This window comes from Heteronotia binoei, unplaced genomic scaffold (assembly GCF_032191835.1).
Source record: "Heteronotia binoei isolate CCM8104 ecotype False Entrance Well unplaced genomic scaffold, APGP_CSIRO_Hbin_v1 ptg000294l, whole genome shotgun sequence".
Classification (NCBI taxonomy): Eukaryota; Metazoa; Chordata; class Lepidosauria; order Squamata; family Gekkonidae; genus Heteronotia; species Heteronotia binoei.
The window spans coordinates 620,317-640,277 of NW_026800011.1; the positions used below are offsets into that span (position 1 = coordinate 620,317).

The following is a 19,961-nucleotide window of genomic DNA, read 5'->3' on the forward strand; positions in this document are numbered from 1 at the left end:
TCAAACTTTTTTGTTGCTAAAATAGCAAGGCATGTATAATCTGATATGTACACTTTCCCAAAGCATTGGAGAGAGAAAACTCAGAAATTCCAAAATGACCTGGAATGCTTACTGGTGGCACTAGGGGGAGGGGGTTATAGGTGGGTTGTTCTTTACCATAAGTACTCAAAAGGCTTTCAAATTGTGCCAGCAGACCAATGGTGTACAGCTGCCTCAAGAATCCGTCATCATGCAGGCAGTTCCTCAGTTTGATAATGAAGCCACAGATAAGGGCTGTCAGCTGCAAAAGAGAATATGGAAATGACATATTTGAAGACCACTGCCCAAAGTGTTCAGAATTCTCATGTCCCTTGGAACACATTAAGTGCAAAGACTTATGTGGCTTTTTAATGCATTTGGTGTTAAAACAAGAAGCTTTCTAGCAAAAGACCCTGAAAATAAAACTTAGGCTCCTTTACAGCCACAGCCCCTCCCCAGGAATGAAGCAGGAATCCAGCAGCACCTTCAAGGCTAACAATTTTTATTGGGAAGTACTTGTGAATTGCCTGCATTGTGCAGGGGGTTGGACTGGGTGACCCTGGAGGTCCCTTCTAACTCTATAATTCTGTGATTTTCCTCTGCCTTGGGTTCCAAATGGGAGTAGATTTTTAGAGGTAGGTTTTAGTTTCTACTATGACCTTGTGCTGCAATCACAATGCTTCCAGGATTTCCTATTCCATATGTTTTTTACCCCCAGACTTGCTTTTGGAAAGAATGCAGTCCAGGCACACTAGAATACTGTATGGAAGGGATAGTATGCGTTTTCATGCCCTGTGTAAAGATCCTGCCCACACAGATGCCATTTTACCAGAATTTTTTTTTTGCCCTGCTGAACAACCAGAGGTCTTTTTGAATCTTTAAAAAGAAACTGGCAACTGCTATAGTGCTATAATGATCTACTGACACATAACTGACAAATAAATAATAATACTTATTTCAGATTTAATATCACCCTCATAGAGCCTGTATGAAAGGGGAAGGGAGCAAAAAAGGGGACAGAAGTCACCACAGTAGATGTGACAAACACACCACTGAAAGCTAGTATGGATTCACTGTGGAGCACGTGTGGAAGGGAAAAGTCAGAAAAAAAGATAGAGGAAAAAGCTCATTAAACTCCTATGCGTGGAGACTCTGCCACTAATGTATGGGCCTCTGTAGTTGCAGCAGTCAAGTCCAAACAAATACTATATATGGTGACATTTAGCTATGAGTATGGTGAGGAGTGTACTCAGGCTAACAATCCTCTGTGTGCAAGAAATTCCTAAGAATGTATTCCCCTGTGTAGTGAGAGGATAGGAGTGCTGGTACAGTTGTCCTGAGGATGGCTGATCAGACCACAGGTTTTACATCTGCCTAGCATCCTTTGTTAACAGATACTCTTCTTTTCTACAGAAAATAAAAAAGATAATTCTGTTCTCTGTTAAACTTAAGACCATAAAAGAAGCCATGTTGGATCAGGCCAATGGCCCATTCAGTCCAACACAGCAGCCAAAAATCCAGGTGCCATCAGGAGGTCCAGGACACTAGAAGCCCTTCCACTGTTGCCCCAACATTTAATCTCTCATGTTCATTAACCCATGCCAGGTCCAACTAATTAGTACATCACTACTTTCTTGCTTACAGTTTGGCAAAAAACAACATCCCGACGATACTGAAGGCTCAAGCAAAGAGCTATCGTAGGTGCGCTGTCTTGCATCAGAAGAAAGACCATTGCTTTCTTTGCCTTATCGCTCATCATGGCCACACAGTCTGTGAGCGTTGTCAGCAGTGGGTAAAGAGCCTCACTCCATTCACCTACAGTGTTGACAAGGAAAGAGAGTGGAATAGCAACAAAAACCCTGGGCATTTTTATAATCAGCTTTTAAGAAAGAAACATTCTAAAATAACCTGGGGGAAAGCTAATCCTAGCTAACGTTAACCATGGTTAAAAGTGGTACTATGCCAGACAGTGGTTAGTACTGCCAAGGGAAGGAAGCATGAAATTCCACATGAGAGAAAGGAGAGACAACCCACTTCTGCTCTCTCTACCACAGACATTTCCTGCTCTCTCTCTCTTTTTAATATCACCAAGTTAAATTAGTTCAGTCTCTCCTCACATGATAAAGTCGGTCCCTTCCCATCTCAAACTATTCCATTTAGTCTGAATATTTTGAAAAGAGACTAGGGGCGTGCATTCAGATCTACCTGACCTGATAATATACCCCAAAAATAACTTACTGGTATTTTTCAGGTATAGTTCAAATTCCCAAATGTATCCTGATTTTCTTGGGCGGAGAGGGTGGGGGGAAGAATCCTGAGAAAATCCCAGATATATCTGGGGATTTGGGGTAGGTCTGAAAACAATGGATAGGCAGAAGCAGATAGCTTCCGCCTCTCAGCTGTTTGACATGCAGGCTTATGCAGTCGCTTTAAACTTTAAAAGGACTGCAGAAGTCAGCTTGAGGATCAGCAGTGTGGCAGGGAGCTGAGAGGTACTTGCCTTGGCTGTAGTTGGCTTCCCTTGCAGCTTGGTTTACACCGGGCTGTAAGGGAAGCCAGCCCAAGATCAGCTGGGTCAGTGAGGAGTTGAGAGTCCCCCACTGGCACACTTCTGTGCTGCCTTCTCCTGATGCCTGGTTTAAGCAGGTTAAAGCAGGAAAGGGCAGCCCAGCAGGGATCACTGTGCCCACAGGGAGCCAATCACTCCCTGCAGGTGCAGCTCCACACTGCCTCCTCCTGGTGCTCAGTAGTTTCAACCAGTTTATAGGTGAAGCCAAGCCAGTCCCAGGATTGGGCTGGTATTTTTTTACTGGCATTTTTTGGTTTGGGTCTATTGGTCCCCCAAAAAATTCAAAAATCCCAGATCCAAATACTATACTGGTAGTTGGATCTGGGATTTTTTGGGAATCCTGGAATTTTTTCTAGTTTAATAGACTCAAATTGAAAAATACTACATAAAAAAACTGCATACCCCTAGAAGAGACTACAGTATGCTTTGCATGTATGAGGCCAAGGTATGTTACGCAGTGTCTCCTGGCAATAGTATTGCAAAAGATGTATGACTGCAGAGACTGCCGGGCCCTGGAGAGCAGTTTGCAAAGTTGGTTAGCAGACCATTTTTCTGACTCTGACCAAAGCAGTTCCTTATATTATTTATTTTTAAAATGGCTAGAAACTGTGCTCCATCTATACTTGGTCAGTAAAAACAGGGCATATGTTTTGCTTAAGGAACTTGCAAACAGATATTGTCGTTATTTTTAAAGACACAATGTTCTATTTTAACCAATTTTATCGTGGAGGTAGAACAAAACATTTCTACCATCCTAGAAACTAAGCCACTACCAGCTTGTGCCATATAAAATGGGATGAACTGAACTAAGAAAGAAAAGGGTCAGTTCAGGTATTAGAATGTAACTGGAACTAACTTTGACTAAAGCTTCAAGGAATGACTAAAGTTTCCTTGACAGCCATCCAAAAGAAGGGCCGTTATGGAAACTTATTTTTTAAATATCATAAAGCAATGAGACAGTTTAAATCCATATTCCATCACGTAGATAGAGAATCCCACAAAATAAATTCAGGAAGATTATTTGGCTTTATTCCTCAACACACAGTTGGATTACTTTAACAACAGGAAAAATCTTTTTTTATGAAATAGATTTTCCAAAACAATCCAATCCTCTAAAAACATCTAATCCTCTAAAACATCTTTGCAATGAAAAATAAAGATTATTCTTTGACAAGTATGTTTGCTTTGAAGAACTTTTCACAGAAAAATTAAAGGTTTTTTAATGCAACTAAGAATAGTCTTTCAGAGACTGCTTTTCCATAATGAAGAAATTAATAAATATTTGTTTAAAAACAGTCCTGACAAATGGACAAAAATTCTAAGTAATTATAGTTAGAACCTGGCAACATGCCTAAAACAAATGGAAACTCACACACACACAGTAAATCAACAAACATGTTTTAATTTTTTTTTTAAAAAAATCCTCTAAAAATAAATTTCCAACATTTCAGAGTTGCACTGAGATGTTATAGAACATTTTCAGGAGCAAGAAAGAGAAGAAAAGTGTACAAAACAAACCAAGATCAATGCAAAGCACAGGAATAATAAGTCCAATCCAAACTACTGGGTTCGGACACAGTCATGAGGCTCACAAGGTGGGTGGCTGGGACTGCTCTTGCCTTACCCACTTTACAAGATTGTTGTAAGGAGAAATAGGGTTACCATTATTAAGCACTTCAAAGTCTGTATCTCAAAAACTGCCAATGAAATACTAACTACAAGGATGTTTAAAATGCCATTATTACCTAAGGGCAAGCAAGCAATTCCAATTTCTAGTCTGCAGACTGCTTCCTGCCAATTTAAATAGGTTAGATTCAATGACTGAGAGGCATGTTGTAGCCACAGAAGGGCTTCTAATATGGCATCTGACTGAATTGGGCATAGTTTCTGTCCACATGTGCTAGAAGACCACTTTTATCACTGCTCTTTAACCATTAGCAAATACAGGGAAGTTAAGTGGAAACATGTAAACTATTGACTGCCTTTTGTATTGCCTTATTTTTGGCTGCCTCCTCATCTTTACAATGTGTCAAGGATAAGACAGTAAGAAGACATTAAAGACAGTATTTCCTGCCCTCAAGGTTCCAGCCTACTAATCTGACAGCAAAATATATGTCTCAATGGAATATTGTACAGCTTCAGCAAACCTCCTTAGTGCTAAATGCAAACCAAAACAATGTTTGCAGATTTTTTTTTTTTAAGCAAAAGGCATGAATGGGTAAAAAACAAAACACACATACCTGGGCTTGACTCTTCAGGAGTGGGACTGCAATCTGCACAAAAATGGAGGTGCAACATGCATGATTAAGGGGCAGCAACACATTTTAAACACAGGCAACTGCAATGCTCAGTACAGGGATTCTCAAACATTTTTGACCCACTGGACTACCATTTCAGGCAGCCTGTTCCATGGATCTCTTCTCCTTCTACTTGTGTCCTACTCTGCATACACTTGTCAAGAGGATATTATACCAAGCAAAGGAATTCTTTTGGAAACTAGAAGTCAGGTCCCACACAGCAAAAATGGAAGAGACTCATGAACACGGGTCTTCCCGTCACGATCCACATTCTCCAGCAGCCCCTTTTTACCCATGAAAATCTGATGCCAGGGCTCAGGGGACCTGAGCACATAAAAAGCCACAAGAGGCTACAGGAAGGACGACAGAGTGAGTGAAATCATTTCTCCCTTTTATGCCAGTGGAGCCTCTTGCACCAGCAGGTGGTGGATGAACCAAGAGGGGTGATTTTGTCCAGTTCACTTGCTTCCATGAAGCCTCCTCATCCATGCTGCTTTTTATCTGAATGAGCACCCCAAATCCAGGCATCAGCTTTTTTGAAGTTCAAAATGGACTACTGTGGTAGGAGGAATATCCCTTTCTGCAAGTGTCTTGGACTTCATAGGATTCAGCTCTAGATGGAGAAGAGATTACCATGGTGGACAAAAATAAAACTCTGTGGTGAACCAGCAGCTGCTGCATGAGCTACAAAGACAGTTTGAGAACCACCAGTTTAATGGCTTGCATTAAAGCAGCTAAACAGAAGAGCAGGACATTAACAACATATGTAGGGCACGTAAAGTAACCTAAAGTACATGTTTACACATGACATTTTTTAGGTATAAGGTGCTTTGTGTGTACACCCAAAAATGTCAAGTGTGAATACAACCAACATGTTTGTGAGCATTTATATTTTATGCCTATGCTTATCAAGGAGCACAGAATGACTATGACATCTCTAAGGAATTCAGTGACAAGTGTAACATGAAATTATCCTGAAGTTCACTGTATTATTTTAGAAACATCCAAACTCCAGACCTTATTTTACAGAACTGCTGAGCCTCAAAAAAGGCTGAATCCTATTTCCATCCATATGAGAAGAAGAAATGCTAATCCCCCCTAAAAAAAATACCTGCAACCTCATGTCCCACTGATTATTCTGCACACCATACAGGAGTACTGAGTATGTAATTTCTTTCAGCAGCCTTTCCCATCAATGCCAGGAAGTGCTTTTAAATTTCCTAAAGTTTAAAAAGCAGTTTGACATGTTGGAAGAGAGCGCTGTCTCTGGATTTTTTTTAAAAAAATCCCATATTTATACCCCAAAAAAGAATTCTGGGGGGGATTTGAGGCTGCACCTAGAGGGGAGAGGCTGCACTCCACAGAATTCTGAAGAAATACCCTGGGAAAGGCCAGTCTGTAGTATAAGCTAATCACAACCTGTATTTCATAATCTTGTTTTCTCTCTTGAACTATTTATATATTTGTATACCTATGTAAGATGGGTACCAGGCAGCTACTGGCAAAATATCACTTTGACAATCATGATAACTGATATTAAACACTTTATTTTCAGTAGCAATATAGCTGAAGCGCCTTTAATTGCAATTTAAAATGTATATTAAAACACACAGCAGTGAAATATACGAAGACATTACAACGGAGCTAAACACAAAAGTAGGTAAGACATATTGAGACATCCTTTCAACAAAAACTCCAAAAGAAACATTAATTTTCTTTCAAGCTGAAGTATTTTCTATTCAATTATAATAGTATGAAATGGCTATGAAATCTCAGGAACATGTATTTGTATTAAGAAACAGAAATGGAGAGAGGGTATGCAAAAGAAAGTTTTTCATCTCCTAAATCATGTTATTGTAGGAAAAAATGATTTTGAAATCATGCATACACATATGGAATGTACTGGTTTTTTAACACAGATATTCTGTTTTTATATATCCCTCTACTAAAGCTGACCTATAGCTGTGACAGGGAAGTTTGATGCACAACAACTGCTGCGAGGAAAAGCACAGTGTTACATTTATATGTACTGTGTTGACATAACATGTACTCTGTCAGAGATACTAGAACTACACCTCTGATTTCTGCAGGAACTATACTGTTTAAAAATTCCATTTCCTTGGCTCCATTTCCCAGAATGCTCTCTTTCTTTCCATTTGATATGCTGCTTTCTCAACAGAAAATACTGGAATAACACTCCTGTGCTTTCCTCCCTTCAAGGATAATGTTAGATGAACAAGCCAATCTTAAATCACATTTTCTTGGAAGCAAGAGCCAGTTGGCCTGACCTAAATGGTTCAGGCTAGCCCAATCTTGTCAGATTTCAAAAGCTAAGCGGGATCAACCCTAGTTAGGATTTGGATGGGAGACCACCATGGAAGTCCAGGGTTGCTATGCAGATACAGACAATGGCAAACCACCTGTTAGTTTCTTGCCTTGAAAACCCTATCGCATCACCATAAGGCAGCTGTGAGTTGATGGCACTTCCCACCACCATTGAGAGCAAGTTCATGTACAATATTCACCAGGTTATTAACTACTTATATTGGAGGAGGAGATCTAGGAAGCTCCTCAGATAAACATGTGAGCAAGGATTTCCCTTTTCAAAGTTAACAGTGTTCATGCAGCTCTCTAAATTTCTTCTTTCAACATAAGTACACAAATAATCTGTGTGAATAGTCAAGTGCTTAGGTATGCAGTGCTCAAAGAAAAATAACACCTGACTTATCTCTTGGACTCCACAGAATCATACCTCAACTACCTTACCTAACAGTATATTTAAAAACATGTAGCAATTCTTGCCATGCAAATCAATGGCTACCACAGGCCACATTCCCATGGTATTTCCATCAGTTATGGAATGGTAGCCCTTCCCGTCTGTTTCTAGTGTCAGAGTGAAATGTCCTGCTGACCTGCTTTCTGTTTTGCAATTAAACTGGTGAAATCATCATGTAGTTGCAGAGATTTGTGTGTGTGTCACAGAATTCTAATCGAATTCCATACTCCAAATAAAGACAAAGCCTGATCAAATTCCAGGATTCAGTTCAGATGCCGTACTGTGGCCAACTCTGGAAACAACACTAGATCCAAAATATATATGCATGGGTTTCTAAACAGTGGAGGCAAGTCTAGCAACACAACTTTATCTCCCAGCCAGATTATGAATTTGGGTACTGAAGTACAAAGGGATATAACAAGGCCCGAATGACTAACACTGTCTCCTAGAAGTATGCTTAGGTACTGACACTCCAGGCTGGGTGCTAAATTGGCCCTCAGCTCAGCTATGTACTCACAGAGTAGGCAAACCATATGAGACCTCAGCTTCTTCCCATCCAGAGAAAAATAAAATTTCTGTCTATGTTTTGGGAGGGTTTTGGTAATGATTTCTAAGGTCTGGGCAGAGGGAAGCCATATAAATGCTAAATTACAGCTACATGAATTAAATCTAAAATTTAGAAACTGCATTGAAGGCCCATATATTTCTGAAAAGAGACTGCAAAGATACAAAACTGTCAACACACTTCCATTGGAAGTTTGACCAAATCCAGAATAAGGAGCCTGAGAAATATCTTAATGTGACTTTCAGTGCCTGACTATGGAAAATGCTAATCATTTTATTTTACAAAATGTATATCCTGCCTTTCTGCCCCCACAGGGATCATCAAGGCGACTAACAAATTAAAACACACATAATAAAATCACATCTTAAAACACTATTAAAGCCAACATCATTAAAACAATTAAACTCAGAGCTAAAAGATATACCAAAACGTTAAAAAAACAACAATTAGAACTTGGGCAGGAAGGATGGATCACTGAGGGAACAAACACCAAACAAAGCAAAAAAGGCTTCAACCTCTAGTGGAAACACAAAAGACAACTGAACCAAGACTAAAACAAAATTATTTATATATATATAAAATCCCATCCCAAAGTTATTTATTTACTTTTGTAGCCCACTTTCCTCTACAAACTGGCTCAGGGTACTTGACTGAAACACTAAAATGACTGTACAGAGCATAATGGAGAAGAGGCTAAGAAATATGCCAAGGCAGAGAAAAGCAGCAGTTAAGAGGCAGAAGAAGCCTTGTCTGTCATACGCACTTGTGACTCTGGGACAATGGCATGCAGAGGATGATATGGATGAAGATGATGGTGGGAATGATGAAGATGAGGTCTCATTTAAGGCCTTTGGCTTTATCCAGTACACCCGAGTATCCTGTTTACCTTTCTTGCTAGAACAGCTGACATCGCACTGGAAAACATCTTCACTGCTATCACTATGCAAACGTTCTTTCTGGAGAAGTTTGTCCACCCTCTGGATAATGCACTCAAGACTTTTGTCAACATTCACCCAAACCTTTTCCTGGGAAAATGAGAGGGGGAAGAGGAAAGCAAACAGATGCAGTTTTGATGAAACTTAACAAACTGATTAAACATAACATGGGCTGTCTCATTCTTGATCTCACCTAAGGGAGAATCCTGAGGTGAAGCAGCACATGAAGTAGTTCAAAAGTTCCAAATCAAGCAAAATCAACAGAACTGATGGTCTGATTCCAAAGCACACTAACACTACCTTTTAAAGTCAACACTGTGTGTTGGTATTAGTTTTCTTGTCTGAGGGGGCATTTTATAGGCACATCGTGAAATATAGTTAAAACTCTTGTTTTCCATTGTATTTTCCAGCTTGAAGCCTTTAAAATTTGTCAACATTTTCAGTTCAACAAAATGATGCACATTTAGTTCCCTATTAAAGAGAAATCAACATATTGATTGCAGAAGCCAAGCCAAAATATGTATTTTTATGTATTTAATGTATTTTATTGTATAATTATTAATGTATTTTAAACTGATCTTTGTTAGCTTTTTGTATTGTAAGCCGCCCTGAGCCCGCCTTGGTGGGGTAGGGCGGGATATAAATCGAACAAATAAATAATAAATAATAAACAAGCTTGCAGAAGCCAGTCAACAGAACTGATGGTCTGATTCCAAAGCACACTAACACTACCTTTTTGCTCTATTCATATTAGCAAAAAAAAGTAGAGTGGAATTGCCCTTTTTGAAATATGTATAGGATAAGAAATTTTTTAAAATAAAATTTCTATTTCATATGTGATGTAAATAGCAATTTAAATTTGGAGGAACTGTTAATTGGGCAATTGCTTCCACCACACTGTTTAATTATTCATAACAGGAATTTCAGTTAACATGAAGTTTGCTGCTAGAAAACTAAGTGCTTTCCTTATAACAGAAGACACAACTACAAGTAAGACTAATTATATTTTTGTGGTCTCTATGCATCTCTCTGATGGGGGTTCTGAACTTGCACCGATGACAGCTCAAAGGACTACTCAAAGGACAGTTATAGGGAAGCAACTTGTTTTTTTCCCCCTAAGCACAATGCTTCTTCAGAAAGAAAATCAAGGATTAATATACAGCTTTGTTCCCCAATTACTTCAAAAGCCATCTAAAGCCTACCTGACTCTCAGGTAAAAGACACATCTCAAAGTAAGACTTACGGCAGTAATGGGATTCAACCCTTCAGTCGACAAACCTACCCACTCTTCCTCATGCCAATCCACCTGCAGAGAAGATCGGCTATTTCTTCCTGTCCATCTGGCCACCAGAGTGTCTTGGTCATTTCTTAACACCACTTGTTCTTCCTCTGTAGAGGTTGGAGAGGCCTTTGAAGCTATGTAATCTGGTCTAGCAGTATTCAGTGCATGGATTGAATTTGCCAAGAGTTTGCAATCACAGACCGTGACAAGCTGCCGTGTCTAGATAGAATAAAAATAATACACACATACTAACATACAGTTGTTCAAAGTATTTTTTTTCTTTTCAATTATTTTTGCATGATTTCTGCATGAATGTGGTCCTGTTATAAAATACATAGCCAAACAGAAAGTCACTTTGGGAGATTAAATTGAAGTGGAAGGCACTAAGAGAAGGCAGGGCAAAGATTTCTATTAATTTGTCTGTTCCAAAAGTTTCCCATCCAGAATGCAAAAACTGCTATGAAGCCATCCACCTTCAACCTAATACTTTCAAATGGTATTTGGAATAATGTCCCCTAAAGGTCCTTCTCTCATTGAGATTTCTACACAGTGGCAAAGAGGGAGACTCTTATAAGTACTACAACTATTTATTCACCTTTTAAAATAACTTGCATTTATTTAAATGCATTTATTTAGAACATTTTTATGTTGCCTTTCCACCCAATCGAGGTCTACATGGTGGCAAGCATAAAAACATTAACATATTTTAACAATTAAAAATACAGTTAAAATTATAAAGTTTAATTAAAAACGTAAGCAAACAACATTAGAAAAAGGACCAATAAACAACTGTCACCCACTGGTGGAAGATGATAGAAACAGATGAATCTCCTGGGGGAGGGAGTTCCAAAGCTTTGGTGCCATGACAGAGAAGGCCCTTTCTTGGGTTACCACACATCTAGCCTCAAGACATCAGGGGCAACTGAAGCAGAGCATCCATGAGTGGGTAATTTGTATTAGAGAGAGCCGTTCTCAAGGTATGTTGGCCTGAGGCTATATAGGGCTTTAAGGATCAATACCAGCACCTTGAATTCAGCCAGGAAGCAAACTGGAAGCTAGTGTCAGGGGAACAAAACTGGAATTATATGATTCCTCCTGACAACCCACTCCCATCAACACTCTGGCTGTAGCACTCTGTATCAACTGCACCTTCCAGACCATTTTCAAGAGCATCCCCCTCACAAACCACATTGCAGTAATCTAATCTAGAGGTCACCAGGGCATGCAACACTGCAGCAAGACCTTCTCTTCTCAGGAAGGGCCACAACCTGCTCACTAATCAAAGCTGCTGAAAGGCACCCTTGTCCATTGCTGCCACCCATTTATCCAACATTTGGCTCAGGTCCATAAAGTCTCCTCAAGCTATGAACCTGCTCCTTTAGGGGAAGTGTTACCCCATCCAGAACAGGGAATAACCCATCTCCCCCTACTAGCAGCACCTCTGTTTTGTAAGGATTTAGTATCACCTTGTTAGCCTTTGTCCATTCCAAAAGCACCTCCAGGCACCTGCTCACAGTGTCTAACCTACTTCATTCATAGTGCTTCAGGAACGTGAAATTAAAATGCATTTTAAATGCTCAGTGTTTCAGAAGTTGAACTATGGTCACCAAAAGTAGCCCAGATAAAAAATGTTAAATGTTGCAAGTTTAGAAATGCTGCAGGGCTAAGTGTGTACAACAACTGTAGCACAGTGAGCAAAGAATGGCTCTGTAGTTAATACTAAGATGGGTGAACAGTCAAAAGGAATCCTCAGTTAAGCAAACAGGGATCACAATGGGACAAATGAACCATCTCGTTTCCTGTACCTTATCTGCCAGAATGGCAAGCGTTCTTTCAAGCCCATTGGAGGATCTGTCCTTGGCGGCTCTGGAAAGTCTTTCTGCATAGTAACTAACTTGAGTTTTCAGAGTGTTGATCTGTGCGATGATCTCCTTTGCTCGAATAATATCCTGTGGTATGTACACTATTGACTGGGAGCTGGATGATGTGCTAGAGGGTGGGAGAAGTGACCAATTTAAAAAATAAATTTCTGAGATGACTGCTGTAACTGCATTCTTTCATCATGCTGAAAAAGAGGACAGCACAAGCAACTACCTCTCTACATTAACAAATGAAATGCAAAAGACTAACAGCAGACTACTCCCCTGGAAATCAGGTGCCCTTCTGTATTTGATGAAAGCATCTGGCCACAGTATACACATTGTGTATGCCAAGCTGAGTGCTCAGAAGTTGTGCAGAAGAAAGACATCATGTGTCTGTCACTGCATGGCTACAAAATTGTAAGAATGGACACCAAGTGCTATGTAGTGCAGCCCGTGCTCTAAGCAGTGAGTTGGGGCCAGTGATCTAGCAGTGGAAGGTGCTGACAGCCACAGATCTTCCTCACTCTCCCTTTCACCTAGCAGTCATTTCTGACCTCAGGAAAGATGATTCCCAGAACTGCCAAGACCCAAATGGAGAATGTTGTGGACTGCAGCAATGAGGAGAGATGAATCTTCTATCAACGTTGCAGATGGAAAAGGGACATTTCACCCCTTTCCACCACCTGACTATAGCCCAGTGACCCACATGATTGCTACACACAGGTCCCACAACCTCAGGAATCAACTTTACCAGGATTGGAAGTGGTTTCTGGGGGAGAGGAAAATGGAAGATCCCCAATCTTTGCCTTTAAAATCCCTGATCTTTGTGCCAGTATATGACTTGATGAAATCCACTGGGCTAGATTCAGCCAGCTTTGTTGCTTAATCCCAATCAACTCTCATCTTTATTCAAGCCCACATTCCACTTGGCATTTATTGCCCCGTGATCCCCAGGTATAGTCTTCTTGGTGGTTGGAGGAGACATCTCCCTCCTTTTTACACCAGTAGAAAAGCTGGCTGGATCCCACTTGTTATTTCCCTCCAAAAAAATTTATATCCTTTTTTTGGGTTTAAAGCTCACGATTTAGAACAAAGAAAAAACAATTTACTCAAGAACATTAACATAGTACTTGATAGCATCTTCAAATTTCTGTGCCAAATTCACAGTTCTGCCTCAGCATCAGGCAGACATGCACAATTGGTGAGAAGCTGAATGCAGCTTGCCAGGAATATGTTGCAGCCTGTCACCGACTCGAAACACACTGTTTTTGCTGATGCGGTAGAGCAAAAACACCCAGATACTCCTATAGATCAGGGATCCTCAATACGGTGCTTGAAGATGTCATGGTGCCCACTAAACCCTTCTTTGTCCCCTTGGTGCTTTTAGAAAATGGGTGGGGCCATATGGGGGCTCTTACACAGAAGGGATTCCAATTGGCCACTGGAGATCTAACTGGTTGTGCAGATTAAAATATTGTTTCAGTGGAAGCTGTCTCCACTGTGTTGGTTTTATTCTCTCTCACACTCCTTTTTTCCCCAGTGTATTATTAAAATTGCCCCTCTTCTCCCCTGCACTTGGGCTTCCTCTGTGTGTGTGGCCATTTTGTGGTTGGTTTTGCCTCCTGCAGCAACCATTTTGTGGCTGTGTCTGAAGTCCAAGGGTGTCCAGAGGGTCAAAAAGACTGGCGATCCCCACTATAGAGGGCAACCACATATCGTTGTTTGGATGAACTCAGTTTGGTGAGTCACGAGGAGTGGCTTAATGTGACAGCTGAACAGCTGCCACATTCAATTTAAACAAAAAACACAAGACAAGTTTGAAATTTACAGGACTACCACAAGAATCTATGGGTACAAAATTCTAGCAGCCCAGGGAGCCTTGATCAAGTAATCACCACAGAACAGTAGCAGCACCCCTATTCTAGATCAACCATCTTGCGTGTGTTCTTCTGAATGTGACTGTGGAGGAGGGGCAGAGGGCATCTTCTTCTGGGAGACCATGGCGGCTCTTGGCAGCACTGGAAACTTTTTGAGTGAATAAATTCAGGCTCCCCCCCCCTCCGGTCTCTGCAACTGGTTCTGCAAAGTATTTTAAATAATGGAAAAACTTTGCAGAATGAAAAAAAGCTTCTCTGTGCAACTTCCAGCATAGTCATGTGGGTAGCTTTAGAAAGAATGATGAACGTATGCTGCAGTTACACTACAGTCCAGCTGAAAAAGAGGTCCTGTATGGGGATGTATGAGGCTGCAAACCCCAAGTGAGACTCATGACTTTCTTTTTTAAAAGGCTCTTGCAGTATACGGTGTCAGAAGCTGTCTCAGGTCCTGGGACTGGCTTCCGGGGGGGGGGGGGAGGATGCTGGTTTCTACATTTTCAACTAGAGAAAATAGCTTTAATATTACTAACTTTCAAGACTCTGAAGTCTGAAAGGGATTTACAGAGGTCTTTTGAAGCGACTGCCTGGGAAAAACATATTCTGGTCTAAGATGCTACCATATACAAAGCTAGCATTGGAAGAACTAGGACTTTTGGTACTGCTCAAAAGACATTCAAAGGAATGTGCCCTTCTGTTGATTGGGTTCTGTCACTGCATTTAAAATGGTTGCCTTTTGTTGATTTTCCATTCATTATATTGCAGTTAATTTTTAACCTGATAATAACAATTTATTAAAGTATTTTACAATTTTAATATAGTATTTATTTTACTATTGGAAAACACTTTAGGCAATTACTTTGAAGTGCTTGAGCAAACAAATATAAATGTTACAGACTGCACTACTTGGGGCAACATTTGAAGGATTCTGGTTGCTTATCTTCCTCCTGTTCACCTATTTTAGGGACAGTATTTCTTACACCATGTGAGAGATACCATGCAGAATTAGGACATAAGTAGCAGCAAACAGCATGCAGCAATTTCTTGATCAGGCTCACAGTAAAAGAAAAAAGAAAGGAATCTATTGTGAAATGAGAGGAAAGATATTTTATGGCAGGAGGTTCACACACATCTGCTTTAATGAACAGCTGTCATTGTTCACTAGCAAATTAAACTGTAAAATAATTTTTAAAACCCACCATTCCAATCTACATACGTTTGTGGATGCACATGAAAATTAACAAAATGGGTGCTGTCAGGAGGAAATTACAGGATTTAAAATGGGGAAAAAATGTTACATTTGGACTTTTTAAACATTTTTAGTGCAGCTATTGCTTTCATATAGACTTACTGCTTTCATAATCCCCGAAAGAAACTGATGAATAATAGATTTCCCTTGATCTGTTAGGCTGCAATACAGACCTTTGAAATATCTATTAAACCAGTTTTACACCTGTACATGTAAAAATGTAACCTTATGCACTTACAGTGGGTTGGATTCCATGGATCTGGTTCGTTAGCAGGGGGCACATGTCCTTGTCAGAAGGAGTTTTCCCCTGATATAAGACTCTTAGAAGGAAAACGGTTTTGCTAGCAAAACAGCTTCATGGGATTCCCCCTTGTAAATTCCAGTCACTGTCAAAGGATCTAGTCTAGTCTACAGGTTCCAGATGCAAACTCATGTATCCAAATTAAAGTCCAAATGCAGCCCTGATCCAGAACATCACATGAGATTGCAGACTGCTCTACTTTTATCAGAGGGAGCAGATCTGTGTCTATGTGCACACTCTCATCTCCCTGTGTAGAGACCTACTTTCCCTACTAAAATGAATTAAATCAGACTATGCTTCTGCACATCAGCAGCCCTCATGAAATAAGCAGAACCATCTAGCTACTTGAATATCGCCAGGGTCTATTCTGAGTCAGGATAGAATGAGCCATAAAACACATTTTTAATTCAAGGGCTCTTTACTAAAATATGTGATAACTTGTAACTTAAGTGTGGTATGCCCCTCCCCCGACTGCAGACCCCCACAGTTTGCCTTCCATGCTGTTTGAAGGTCCCTTGTTCCCCAGATGCAGAACTGAGGGAGAAGCTTAGCAGACTGCAGCAGGGAAAAGGGCAGAAGAAATTGGCACCCCTTGTGGTTCATGTTGCTGGGACGCATCCTGACTGCTTGCCCCATGTTACTAATTAACTAATTACAGTCAGCCCCCACATTTCTGAGGGGAAAGGGCTTCCAGGCTGGACTTAGAATCATTCTGGAGCCTCAGCACCTAGCTTTAATTGGAGTAGGCTAAGATATTTTTATTTTGTCAGGCTTTTGAATAAGATCTGGAGACATCTGGCAGATATCATTGTATTATTGTACAAAAAGTTAAAATATAATTATGTTAAATCATGAATCTATTTTATGAATTTGTATTGCCTTGAGAGTTTCTATGAGACAGAAGAGCAGCATATAAATTTATACACATTATTTTCAAAACAAATTTATACTGAATATTTATTTTACGAAGCCACACTCACCATTTGGCTCTCCATCAACACCCACTGTGACATCATATAGCTGAGGCAGTTACTAAAATTGTGGCAACCACAGAATACTTTTACACTTTAACAGTCTTTCCCACAAAATACCTCAACAGGTTATTTCAAACATCTTTGTCTTCAAACAAAAAGCAGTTATCTAAGTAAGCTGAAGCATCTTAATTAACTGCCTCATCAAAAAATCAAAAACATTTATAAAAGTTGGCTGTTCATTAAAGCTAACAATGCTGTTGGAAAAGAATAAATCATTCATACAGTGCATCATAGTGAACAATGTATTCACTGCATGAAGCAAAATGAGCAAAGGCTAAGATGCAAAGCATTTCACACAGAGAGAGAAGGCCTTCCTATATATGAATATATTAATCTTTGCTTGAAAAAGAGATGAAAGAAGAGAATTCTCGTCTCCGATTCCCAGAAACTGAAAACTCACCAACATTCCTCATAACTGCTAAAAAAAGAACCAAAAGAAAATTAGCCATTTGTTAGCAAATACCGAAAGCAGAAAACAAAGCAAAGCAGATTAAAATATGTTAATAATTTTCCCATAAGGCATGTCTATGTTATTAAAATTTGGAAGCCAAACAGAGTCACAGTGAATGCAAAATGGCAGATGATTTGTAGCTTGGTCCACTGATTTCTGGCTACCTCATCCAACAGGAGAGTTACATACATACATCCCAAGGAACAAAATGAAGGGGGAGCATTTCAATTAGGCAATGCAACACTGGCACCCAAAAATCGATCGCTGTAATCCAAAAAACCCACAACATTTGGCACACACAAAGGTTTATGTCTCTTGGACAGCAGCCTTTCATGGCAAACCACATTTGAATCTGAGGGGATTTTTAAAAACAGTTTGGGATTGATATGCCACGGGTGTCTACAGTCCAAAGAGGGGTCAGGAGTTTTGTGAAAAGCTCCCTGTGAGCATGCCAAGACCATCTGGCATACCTAAAGCAGTTCTTTGAATTCTGACCTCTATGACGGTTGACAAATGGCCTCCATAAGCGAACTGCTAATTCCACCCCTTTGCTGCATGTGGAGGCTTTCCACAAGACAGCAGAGAGGGGCTGGAAGTGGGACAGAGAAAGAGAAGCTGTATAAAGAACAAGGTGTCAAAAGCAGCATTTCTGCCCTTCCTTCTTGGTCATGCAACACGTGCAAGGACATTAAACACCTGACAGTTTTAGATGTCACAGATGCCCATCTTCTCTCCAGGCACTCCAATTATGCTGGGTATGGCTGTCACAGCAAATGAAAATAAAAACAACATCTACCTAGAACACACAATGACTTTCACCAGTGGACAGGTGTGTATAGGACAAACACCTTCATCAGAAAATCTCTTATCTCTGACTAGGAAACAAAAAATAAACTTAAATGCCTATTTTCAGCCCTGCCAAGTAGCAAGAGACCCTCTTCTTTCCTGGGAGCCTCTCCTTGAACTGCTGAAGTGCAGCTCTGTACTTTGCATTCATAGCATGCAGTGATAATTGAAACAGAATGTCTGTTTGCCTATCAGTGTAATGGCTGTGTTCTGGTACAACAAACAGCATGGTTAGGAAGAGATGCTGCAGTGGCTACTTATTAATGAACATTCAGGAAAGGGGGCGGCCTTTGGGTAAGGAGCAAAACTCTTACATGTAACACCTGAGGTGAAATCCTGTCTCATTTTCAGACGCAGGACAGAGTTTGTTTATAGGAAAGAACACTATCAGTTCTTTGGTCCTGTGCCTTTTCTCTCTCTTTTTAACTATATGGAGCACCTACTGTTATTTTTGGGTTTCGTTTATATGGTTCCCCTGATGTGCCAAGCACTTCATTAGTCTTCTTCAGAGTGTGCCTACAAAAAAAAGGTCCTTTTTAGAATACCATGCTACATATTTGGGCATTGAAGCTGAGAATGAGACCTGTTCAACAGTAGGTGCTCTATATAGTTAACAAAGAGAAAAGGCACAGGACCAAAGGACAGAAGAAGATAATGATATTTCCTCTAAACAAACCTTTGAAAAGACAATAATTATTTGGAATGTGACCAACAGACCTGGGCTATAGTCATTAGCTATTCCTAAAATGGATGCCTTGTACGTTTACTGGGTGTAAAGTCTTGAATTTGGGATGGAAGCCTCTGATTTCTAATTAATGCTGGCTCTGCTAAAGTCAACAGAAAGACTTGTAACACCTGTTTTTCCAATGGCAACATACGCAACATTGCCACTCCCGCCCCTTAAAGTATTGCCTTTTGCTGCTGGAATACATGCTTTTGAACTGTCTATGAGACCAAGGTTCTAAAACTAACCAAGTTTTAAACATAACGAGTCCTTTAAAAATAATGAGTCCTTTCCCATCAGTATTTTTTCCACGAAAACATCTATTAGCAGCAGCATGCAAGGTGGCAACGATGGGGCAGAAATTCTCACAACTGTCAACAAGAAGAGTATGAAATGTTAATTAAACAGCATCTATACTACCAAGGTGAGAAGCCTGGTTGAGATTGGGTATGGATTCCTGGAGATTTTTTAGTATTGCCTTCATCTGCATTAAAGCTCAGCTCTGTTATACACTGGCTCTGATGGCAGCACCAATGCTAATCTTAATTAAGTTTAGATGACGTATTAATGTAATGTACCACCAAACGCTGAATAGACAGGCCCTTGCCAGGAGCCCTACCCATTTTTAAAACATCAGAAGTAGGTACTGATGGTAAATCACATCCACAGGATGACATAAGATGCATACTTTGAACAAAGCAGCTGCTGTAATTAAGCTTTTTTCCCAGAGTGTGTCTATGGAGTAGCTTTCAGTGCCTACACATTTCTTCCATGGTCACACGGCACCTTCCTGGTTTCAATCAAAAGCATGGGAATCACTCAAAGAGTTTCTCAAACTTGGACAAAAGTAACATCAGAAGCCAGTCATCTGGGCTGTCCAGCTAGTATAGCCTCCCAGTTGATTTTCCATTCTACAGTTTTGACTACTAGGCAGCACTGTCATCATCCTGCATCAGAAACAGTGCTGAACTCTACGAAAAAATGATGCACTTGGGTCCAAATGTTTCCCAAATAACTTGTCTTTTCAGACATACATTACAACATAGATAGGGACAGGCAGACAGGTCAAAATGTTAACAACTCTAGTATGCAGTTTGCACAGAATTTCTTCTGAAAATCCTGTATCTCACTGAAGGTCATGATGTGGGGACCCCCAATTGGAACATTACAGGGAAAGC

At 40.2% G+C, this 19,961-nt stretch overlaps 1 protein-coding gene across 8 annotated transcripts in view; it reads right to left on the reverse strand.

Moving 5' to 3' along the window:
- LOC132590551 (inositol polyphosphate-4-phosphatase type I A) overlaps nt 1-19,961 on the reverse strand; it is a 112,064-nt gene that overhangs the window by 17,037 nt on the left and 75,066 nt on the right. For 2 of the 8 annotated variants that reach the window (XM_060263483.1, XM_060263481.1), the window contains exons 14-20: nt 17,163-17,177; nt 12,248-12,431; nt 10,443-10,661; nt 9,112-9,250; nt 4,828-4,860; nt 1,661-1,833; nt 157-280 (exon numbers count right to left, since the gene is read on the reverse strand). In XM_060263483.1, the coding sequence (XP_060119466.1) occupies nt 157-280; nt 1,661-1,833; nt 4,828-4,860; nt 9,112-9,250; nt 10,443-10,661; nt 12,248-12,431; nt 17,163-17,177 (887 nt within the window). Of the gene's footprint in view, nt 1-156; nt 281-1,660; nt 1,834-4,827; nt 4,861-8,988; nt 9,251-10,442; nt 10,662-12,247; nt 12,432-17,162; nt 17,181-19,961 lie in introns of all 8 variants that reach the window. The other 6 variants (XM_060263482.1, XM_060263480.1, XM_060263478.1 and 3 more) reach the window with 5 other exon arrangements.